General features: G+C 40.0%; 1 protein-coding gene across 2 annotated transcripts in view; it reads left to right on the top strand.

Annotated features, from left to right (window-relative positions):
- The window catches only part of TTC26 (tetratricopeptide repeat domain 26), a 43,125-nt gene extending 34,283 nt beyond the window's left edge, over positions 1-8,842 (top strand). For both annotated transcript variants that reach the window (XM_042468574.1, XM_042468573.1), the window contains exons 16-18: positions 2,312-2,418; positions 4,604-4,737; positions 7,968-8,842. In XM_042468574.1, the coding sequence (XP_042324508.1) occupies positions 2,312-2,418; positions 4,604-4,737; positions 7,968-8,079 (353 nt within the window). In that variant the 3' untranslated portion in view covers positions 8,080-8,842. The remainder of the gene's footprint in view (positions 1-2,311; positions 2,419-4,603; positions 4,738-7,967) is intronic.
- The last annotated feature ends 1,831 nt before the right edge of the window (positions 8,843-10,673 follow it).

Raw genomic sequence — 10,673 nt, 5'->3', positions numbered from 1 at the left:
TTGCAAATGAATTGTAATGTATGTACTAGGTCTGAATTCTTTGCCAAATTGGTGTTGATCTTGGATCCGTCACTATGGAGTTGCTGTAAAGCTGTTTGCAGATGTCTCCTGTGCTTCCACCATAAAGTGGGGAGCAGGTTTGGAGGAGAATGAGACTTGAGAATCATCTCCGAGGCCTAAGACCTTTCCCCTGTCCTAGGAGCCCTTGCCATATTAAATCTTTCTTTATACTCCCAAGGCAACAAGAGAAAGGGGGGGAGGGGCAGGTTAGAAGTTAAAGTGCAAAGCTCAGAGAAGGGTTTTGTTTTGTCTTTAAGAAGGGAAATAAGAAGAAAAGGAAAGCTTAAATCAAAGAGCTGGAGCAGCTGTGGGGAGGATGAATAAACATGTCCTATCGGAGTTGGCAAACTAGAACATTGAAAAGAACCATCATGATGGTCACACTGATGAGATTAAGAATATTAGCAGATCAAAATAAATGCAGAATTGGTCCTAGCCGTTGCCTTTGGTGACAGTGTGGTGCTAAAGTTTAGTGTTTTTAAGTTGGCAACACACCTAGTGGCCATAATCTCTAGGCAAGAGTATCCTTTAAAAACATACAACAAGCTGAGCCTCCCTTATCTGAAATGCTTGGGACCAGAAGTGTTTCATGTTTCTGATTTATTTTTATTTTTATTCTTTTTGGATTTTGGAGTACACCTTTGCATATACATATATGATAGTAAATGATTCTAAAATTAACATTTACTGTATAAACTTTAGCACCACACTGTCACCAAAGGCAACAGCTAGGACCAATTCTGCATTTATTTTGATCTGCTAGAAGAAAAGGAAGTTTGTTGTTGTTAATTGCCCTTCAGTTAATAATTAATAATAATAATTTGTTTTATTTATATACCGCTATTCCAAAGATCATAGCGGTGAACAGCAAGTAAGCTAATTTGCCCCCAACAGTCTGGGTACTCATTTTAGCGACTTTGGAAGGATGCAAGCCTGAGTCGAGCTTGGGCCCTTTTGCTGGTCTTGAACTCGCAACCTTGTGGTTTTGAGTGAATGGCTGCAGTACAGGCATTTAACCACTGCGCCACCAGGGCTCCAGTAAATCTACTTGGACTTTCCCTTTCTCTTTCCCTCTGGTGGCCACAGCATTGTTGGTAGCTAGTCGGAGTGGGTTCCCAGTTTGAGCTGCTAAACATGTTGGAGTTCAGTGACACTGACACGCAAAATTTCCATTCCCTAGTAGAACATGTTCAGTTGTCTTCCTTAGTGCAGAATTGTAGATTATTATAATTATTATATTATGTATTATATTTATTTATATCCCGCCCTTTTCACAAAACGGGAACTCAAAGCAGTTTACAAGATTAAAAACAGTGCAATTAAAAACATAGAAAATGTTACATTAAAACAGAATTAAATTACTACTGTACAATATTAAAACAGATTGCATGATATATATATAAAATAATAGATCCACAAATATTCAGATGGAAGCTAAGAAAATGTCATTCTTCTTAAAATGTTATCTTTTCAACCTCATTGGCAACGTGCTGTTTTTAAGGCAGAACATATCAATTAGTTGTGTGACATATGTTTCCTGACCATAAATAGCATATAGTCACTCAAGGTTCCCAGTATGGTTCTCCAAGCCCCCTGAACTAGAAAATGTTCCCCTCTTCATCATTTAAAAAAGAAATTAGGGATAGCTGTTTCACCTTCCTGTTTCTAAAAAAGAACTTTAGGGGCAATTTTTAATGGGGTTATAGGAGATATAGGGGAAGACAAAACATAGGGAAAGACAAAAATGTTGTCTAGCTCTGGTTTAAGTAGACATTACATTACATTACATATGAGCAAATGACAGAGATTTCTGACTTTTTATTTTTTCCAGTTTATAGTAAACTGTCAATCTTTGTATTGTAAGTGGTGATGGGTGTAGTCACGTTGCTTTTCATTTTATCAGTAAAAAATAATGAACTGTACTGCTGATTAGAATGCTTAAACACTTCTGCAAACAGTACCTGACAACATGTCTCCACTAGTTTAAGCTTTCTGTTAATTGCAGACATTATTGAGTTATAAGCAATTTGCAGCATGATTTGGTTTGCTTGTAAGACCCTGTTGCAATTTCTTTTTTCCTGCTCTTTTAGAGCTATCCACAGAATCATTTGTGGCACTTTTTTGCTTACCGGTTTTCCCTCCTTTCTGAGTCCTGTACAATTAGATTTCTTTTAAAGCTGGATATTTCTGTGCAAAATTATCAAAAGAGAGTTTCAAAAGCTCAAATTGTTTTAATGTTTTTTCTAAACAGATATTATTAATAAGAAGCCACGACTAGCCTGGGAACTGTACTTGAAGATGGAAACCTCAGGAGAGTCCTTTAGTCTTTTGCAGCTAATAGCAAATGACTGCTACAAAGTGAGCATCCTTTTTTCCTATCAGTTGTGACCCCTTAAGAGACTACTGTAATTTTTTTTACTGATTTTCAGCCACTGCTGCGATGTACTGTATGTACTTGATCATGCTTTTTCCTAGCTTGTGATCCTGTTATAAGATACATATCACTGTACTAATCCTCTATAACAGCACTTCAAAGATTATTTATAGCCTAGAATAAGATTTCCAGTTCCCCTTTTGTAATATGTAGTCTACAGTTCAGAACAGGGGGTAGAAATCATGTTGAGATGCTTGAAATTGTTCAGATTTCTGCCTTTTTTGGACAAACCTATGTTACAGGGTGAACTTAAAACAGTTTTATTTCATGTTCAGTTAGTAAGTTGATTGAGGCCCCATACAGACAGGCCAAAATAAAGCTGCTTTGGGTCACTTTTGAGGTATGCTGTTTAAATGATGCATGCTTCCTAAGAGTCTGAAAGCTACATCGAAGCTGTGTTCCAGTTCTTAGGGTTGGAGCATGGCTTTGGCACAGCTTCTGATCTCTTAGCACACATGCATCATTTAAACAGCATACCTCCAAAGTGACCCGAAGCAGCTTTATTTTGGCCTGTCTGTATAGGACCAATGTCACCTTACTTAGGGTTGCCATATCCCGCCTGGGGGCAGGACTTTCCCAGTTTGAGGAGGGGCTGCACGGTCCTGCCCCGGTCTGCCCCCCCCCGCGGTCCCCCCCCCCCCCCCAGCGAGGCTCTGGAGGCGGCTCCGCGATTGCGGAGTCCTCCGAGGCCTGGCTGGGGCTTGGGAGACGCTGTCTCCCAGGCCCCAGCCAGGCCCTGGATGCGGCTCCGCAATCGCGGAGTCCTCCAAGGCCTCGCTGGGGCTTGGGAGACGCTGTCTCCCAGGTCCCAGCGAGGCCTTGGACAAGGTTTAAAAATGTAGGACCTTTTTTTTTTTTTTTTTTGGGGGGGGGGGTTCCTACATTCTTAAACCTTGTCCTACATTTTTCCCTGTTTGGAGGTTCTCAGGGATGGCAACCCTAACCTTACTTGACATTCATGCAAGCACATGCTCTTGCAAGTGCAGCTTAAATAATGTATTCTGCTCCTTTTCTGGCCAGGAGGAGAGATTTTAAGAAATGTACTAATGATAAATTCTTCACATTCCTTCTACTTTTACTTTAAATAAGGAGTTAATGCAAAGCTTACCTTGTCTTCTCTTTATTTTTTGCCACTTTATTTTTTGAAGATTTTGCAGATTTTGTCTAAAAATGTTTCAAAGACTAAAAATGTTTCAGACACATGCTTTCAGGCTTCTCAACTCCTTTATACTGAAATTAAGTTTCAGTAGAAAAAACCTATAGGAAACTGTCTTATCCATACTGCTAGTCCATCTAGCTTAGTATGTGTCTCCCACTGTGTTTGGCAGCCCTTTCTGGTACTGAATGTTCCTTGGGATATATATTCTACAGTTGAGTATCCCATATCTGGAATTATGACATCCAAAATACTCTAAAATCCAAAATTGTTCACATGGGTGGCTGAGATAGTGATACGTTTGCTTTCTGATGGTTCTGTGTGCCCAAATTTTGTTTCATGCACAAAATTATTAAAAAATATTATGTATAAAATTATTTTCAGGCTACATGTACAAGCTGCATAAGAAACATAAATAAATTATATGTTTAGACTTGGGTCTCATCTTCAAGATAGCTTGTTATGTACATGCAAATATTCTAAATCTGAAAAACAAAATCCAAAACACTTCTGGTCCAGAGCATTTCAGATACAGAAAACTCAACCTGTACCACTGACCTTCATTATTTTGGTCACAAAGTTTAGCCCTAAAATTCAAGAAACATTAATCAGCTTGTTTGTTTGAAAACAGTTTTTCAATGATTCAGTAGACTGCAAAAGTATTTTAATTGAGACTAGAGGTTTTTTTTAAGTTGTGTTTAATAACATTTTGATATACATAGCATTGGTATATTTAACATGGCTAGTGTTCAGAACTATGCAAGTGATAAAAGATTACTGTCATAACTTAAGCATAACATTCTCTAGGTGATCTGTGAATTTGTGAAATTACTGATTTTGCTTCTAGTTGGTTGGGAAAAGATCAAAAAACTTCTGCTGACCTTGATGGTTTGGTTTTCTTAGAAATGGTGTGCTGTAGTTTTGATAGGCATGTGACTTTATTTCCTGTGCAGATGGGACAGTTTTACTATTCTGCAAAAGCCTTTGAGGTCCTGGAAAGACTGGATCCTAATCCTGAATTTTGGGAAGGCAAAAGAGGTGCCTGTGTAGGCGTTTTCCAGATGGTTGTAGCTGGCAGAGAGCCTAAGTATGTACACTGAGTTTCTTGCTAATTCTTTTGTGTCAGTGCCCTGGGAACTTTTATATTGCTGTCCACCATTGTACTCACTAATGCCAAATGCTTACAGCAAAAGCATACTTATACTTACAGCAAGGAGGAAGGCCTTTACAATTATAAATCCTGATAACTAATAGATTAAGTCTCATCTATATATCCTTATCCTTGATGTTTCAGATACATTGTAGTTAAAAAAGGAAGAAATACTGAGAAATATAGGAAAGAGAAATACACTTATAAACTATAAATGAGTGCATTATCAGAAAAACCTTTTTTTCTTAAAAGTTACTGTGTTCAAGAGTAGCTTGAGGTTAATTGTAATGAATTTAGTAGAAAAGAGAAGTAGTGGTGTTTATTTCCACTGCAAGTTTACCCTGTTCTCTTTTTTACCTTGCCCCTTTTATAATGACGGTATTCATGTCAACAATTTGGAGATGTGTTTCCTCCCATCAGCATGCACTCAAAGGCCAACATCTTGTTCCCAGAGGTGGCTAGCCAAATGTGTCTGGACTTCTCTAAGCAGGGCATAGAGTCAAAAGCCTTCATACTTCATTCATTCCATCATCATCTGATATTCCCAGAGTCATACTGTCTCTCAAATGGAACCATCATTTAACTATCCAAGCTAATAGATGTTGGATGGTCTATCAATTAGTTCACTTTTAATGTGTTCTGAAATAGTGGCCATAACTGAATCTCACCCTGTGTGTGTTAACTGCCTTCAAATTGACTTCAACATATGGTGATCATATGAATGAAACATCTCCAAGACTTCTTGTTCTTGATAGCCCTGTTCAAGTCTTGCAAACTCAGGCCAATGATTCCTTGATTGAGTCTATCTGCTTGTAATGCAGCCTTTCTCTTTTTCTGCTGCTTCTACCTTGCCTAGCATTATATTATTTTCTTGTGAGCCATGCCTTCTCATGATATGACCAAATTACAATAGGTTCAGTTGGGTTTCTAAGGAGAGTTCAGGCTTCATTTGATCTAGAACCCATTTACAAGGAGGTGCTGAATAGGTCTTGGCCTGACCCACTTCCAAAATCTGAGTGTAATTTTGTCACAGTATCCTAAAATAGTGTTCTTCTGTATTGCAAATTGCCAATTTGCAAAATCGTAGCTCTAATTTCTGAATTTTTCTTAAATCATGTAAAAAAAAGTGGAATTTTCAAGTTCTGAACTCTTGGCCATCATGAAACATGTTCACAACTTGATTTTGGCAGATCAGCGAATCCCAGAGATATCCTGGGCATGCATTGGGTTTATAATCAATGAACAGCTTGCTATGCAAAAGCTATCAGCCAAGTGGGTGCCAAAATGTTTGAATCCTGACCAGAAACAAGCTGCATTTAGAGTGATTTAGTGATAATTTTTTGGAAGAAGTCATCAGTGTTGATGAAGCATGGTTATATCACTATGATCCAGAGACCAAACAGTCCTCTCAGTGGCAGCACTCTGGTTCTCCAGGGACTAAGACCTTCCAGACCATCTGACTATTTCCTGTTTCTAAACCATGCATGCTGTCTGTGCCAAGAGAGGTCCTGAGGTAGAAAGGGAAGAGCTGAAGTCCCCACCCCATTGCCTTGTGCTTAGTATGGCCGGTGACTCCCCTCTGGAAGCGATAGAACTGGATGAAGGAGATCTCTGGGACAGGGAGGGGAGAAGACGGTTCAGCCAGTCCCCTGTCACCCCCTCCATGGAAGTCCCAGCCATCCCAGATGAAGGGACTACTTCCCTCTGTTCCCCCTCATGGTGGACCCAGTAGGGAGGGAAAGCAAGCTGCAGCTTCTCAGCAGACTAAGGGGCTGTCCAGATTGGGAGAAAAGAGCGGCCAGAGGCCGCCTCTTCCTGCCCCGGAACATTGTTGTGGTAACCGCATGGCACGGCAACGATCCATTCAAAAAAGGAGCCGCGAAACGCTCCAGAGGTGCCATAAGTGCCCTGGTGCAAAACTACGGCGTTCCTTGTGTGGCGCGCCATTTGGATGTGATGCACGAGGCATGTCATCATGGCATGCCCCATGTAAATGGCCGTGCACCAAGATGGCAGCGCACCAAGATGGCACTTACTGGTGATGTAAATATCTACAAATCTGACACTTGGAGAGCAGATTAAATACACCACTTGCATCTCTCTTCACTTCTGAGTGACCTTGATCCTTGCTCTCAGCTTGAGCACTTGGTCTGACTTCTCCTGGCTTCTTGCTACCATGTTTATTATATTTCACAACATACTCAGGTACCCTTGCCAATGTCAATGTCCTGGAGCCTATTCGCTTTGTTTCCCATTACTACTTCCTGCCTCCAGGAGTTTTTTTTCCCCTATGCCTTCTTCCCCCCAACCATCCCCCAGCCTATTAATAATAATGAGCAGCTAGTCTAGGAAAGGCCCCTTCTTTCTTCAGTGGATGCCTCAGGACACTCACTAAAAACTCCCCACCTCATTAACCTGCTCTGGTCCTGCATGTTATGGCCCGATTATAATGCTATCTATTTACGTCTAACCTCATTAGGCAAGCCTCACTCCTCAAATTTACAATGCAGAATAGGCAAAAAAAAAAAACCATTGAAATGTAAAATGAAGCCAAATAATCTCTGTTTAGCACCTAATAGCCAGTTAGACTTGCACTGTCAATCAAAAGTATGGATAGGTAAGTGCTAAAATGAATTCGTAGTAAAGCATGGGGGCAGGAGCTTAGTCTGGACTTGTTTCTTGTGAAAATCTAATTTGATGTTTGCATGATGATGGTGAGGTCACATTTTGAAATTCTACCGCAGATCCTCTTATGACCATGGCATAAGGTGGAGCCCTGGTGGTGCAGTTGTTAAATGCCTGTACTGCAGCCACTCATTCAAAACCATAAGGTTGCGAGTTCAATACCAGCAAAAGGGCTCAAGCTTGACTCAGGCTTGCATCTTTCCAGGGTCGCTAAAATGAGAACCCAGATTGTTGGGGGCAATTAGCTTACAGTTGTAAACCGCTTAGACACTGTTAGTTTAGTATGAAGTGGTATATAAATGAAGCTGTTTTGTTTGTTTATGGCATGGCTTCTTTTTCCCCTGATGTTCCAGCCACATGAGGCCAGGGCAATAGTACAAGTACATTACGAAACGTTTGGGATACTAAGTGAGCTAGAAATTGGCCACACGGTCTCATCTAACCATCACATTTCTTCAAATCTTTGTTTTTTGTTTCTTCAGAGAGACACTAAGAGAGGTGCTGCATCTTCTGAGAAGTACCAGTAATCCACAAGTGGAGTACATTGTCCGTATAATAAAGAAGTGGGCCAAGGAAAACAGAGTTCCCGTTTAAAACACCATCACACAGAAAATGGAAGCAAGCAGCCCTCTTAACAGAGAAATATAAAAATCCCATAATATGTTTAGATGACACCTAATGAAATCTGTCATATTTGTGAGGAGTATCTTGCTGCAGCCTCCCAGGTTCAATTTTATTTTGTACTATAATTTATATAATTGAATTTCAGTCAAAAGATTATCTCAGTGTGAATTCAGCCGTGTCTTTACTGAGCCCATAGTCTGTACTGATGGGCCCAACCTCATTGTACCCATTTTCAAAGCAGAGTAAAAAATGAACTCAAGAATTACATGTCATATTTTACTAGACTCTTAATGATTACAAATATTTTTGAAGCATAACAAAAAAACTGGAAGTAGCAACTGTAGGAAACCTATGCCATGACATACTTTTAATTACAATTTCTAGCACACACTGGGGGAAAATTTAAGGAAAAAACATGCCATTTCTCCTTCTTTGAGTCTGGCTGCAAGGCTTAAATCTGAAAGATGCCTGCCCTGTGTTGCAAATGTTTGTGAATAGTCTGAGCAGTAAGGAAATCCCTTTCAGAAAATATATTAATACCAGTAGATAAAATTGTAAAGAAATTTATAACATACAGTGAAATACTGTAGGATATACAGTGCACACTTTTACTTGTAGAATGTATAGTGCACACTTTTTTAGATAGATAGCTCCGAGTTACTTTTATGTTTTCAGATGTTTTTTAAAGTGTCATCACCTAAGCTTTAATTTTGAGTAAAATATAAAGAAATAAAATATTAAAATAACTCACTATGCATTATTTTTCATTTTTTCTTATAAAAGAGAATTAATCCTCTAAGGGCTGAAACAGGCCCCCTAACACAACGGTTTGATAAATTTTTGGAAGGGGTTGACCATAGAGTCACACTCACTGGAGGACCTAAAAATGCCTAGAGAAGTGATCTTTCTAGGACTCTCTAGGTCTTCCAGCACGACTCTGTGGTCAACTTGTGGCAGAATTTGACCATAGAATTGTGCTGGAAGACCTAAAGGAGGGCTGACTGGTTATAAATGTCTGTCATGCCTTCCTAGCCTTTCCCCCCTATGCCAAGCATTGTAATGGTTATCTGGGTTTCTTGACCTTTTCAATCTATAGTATCCTTTTTCAAGTATGGCAATCAGAACTGAGCACAGTATTCCAACTTTATTAAAGCATCACGAAATTGGCAAGTTTACTATTGACTCCTTTCCCAATAGTCCCCAATGTAGAGACAGTCACCTCCCCAGGAACTGATTGCACAACCAACTGTTAACAGCAGAAGGCCTAATCACTGCTAACAATGACTTAATTTTGACACTTACTTAAAAATTGGCTATTTATCCAAGAATGTATACGTATTTTTTTTAATGTAAAAAAATAGGATAGCTACAAATGTTACCTCTTTGCCATGGCCAGAGCACATATATATTTGGTCTAATGGTTCTTAACCAATAGTACAATGAGCCACATAAGTAGTCCAGGTGGCACACTAATTTTTGCAATTACACTCGTCCCTCCCCGTTCGTGGACTTAGAGTCTGCGGTCTCGCTCATTCATGGACGGCAAACGGGGAGGAAAATTTAACCATTTTAACCAGTGGGCTTTGAATATTTGTGGTTTTTCCAATTCGCGTGGTTGCGGGTGGGGTCTGGAACAGATCCCTTGTGAATTGGGAGAGACTTGGACTCAGAGCAATGAATGCAGGCTATAGCAAAAGAGATTCCACCTCAACATTGGGAGGAACCTCTTGACAGCAAGAGCTGTTCAACAGTGGAACACATTCCCTTGGAAAGTGGTGGAGTCTCCCTCCTTGGAGGTCTTTAAACAGAGGCTGGATGGCCATCTGTTGGGGATGCTTTAATGGAGGGTTCCTTCATGGCAGAATGGGGTTGGGCTGGATGTCCCTTGTGGTCTCTTCCAAGTCTATGATTTTATGATTCTATGACTGTATTTGTCCTTTAACCATAGCAATACTATTACAATTAATACTGCTGCTTTTTTATTATCTTTGTTTTTTACATTTACTATAGCAGTAAAACCTATCAAATACAGGCCTACCTCAGTTAACAACATGTCTGACAACAAAGCTCTTTTTACAAAGAATGTTGTGCCCACCCAGCTCCCCTTTCCCTCCTCATTCTGTGTATAACTGAAAGCGTTTCAGCTGCATCAGCGTTGGAAGGGTGGTGAAAGAGGGAGAGGTTGGGTGTTGGACTGCGGCAGGATGCCTGTGGTAAACAATGCAATAAACAAAACAAGCTGGGGAAGAAGAACAAGAGTCTACTTGCGACAAATCATACTACAACCACGTGTGTGCCTGCCTGCAACAGGCAAGATAAACAGCAGCTGTTTCCAGAATCCCTGACATGGAAAAGATAATACAAATAGGCCAGCCATACCAGCTGCCCCCAGTATGTTAGAAAAAGCATAGGTCTAAGTTTTGACACCAAAATGGAAATGATAGAAGAATGGAGGCTGCTGGAAGAAGATGTATTTCTTGGATGCACTTTGGAAGAAGCCTCAAAATGTTTTGTTTATGCAAGGCATACCTGACTGGCTGTTTCATTTCACGTGTGCATATTGT

This window comes from Sceloporus undulatus, chromosome 5 (genome assembly GCF_019175285.1).
Source record: "Sceloporus undulatus isolate JIND9_A2432 ecotype Alabama chromosome 5, SceUnd_v1.1, whole genome shotgun sequence".
Taxonomy (NCBI): domain Eukaryota; kingdom Metazoa; phylum Chordata; class Lepidosauria; order Squamata; family Phrynosomatidae; genus Sceloporus; species Sceloporus undulatus.
The sequence above is the reverse complement of the archived record's forward strand: the minus strand, read 5'-3'. Positions and strand labels throughout refer to the sequence as shown.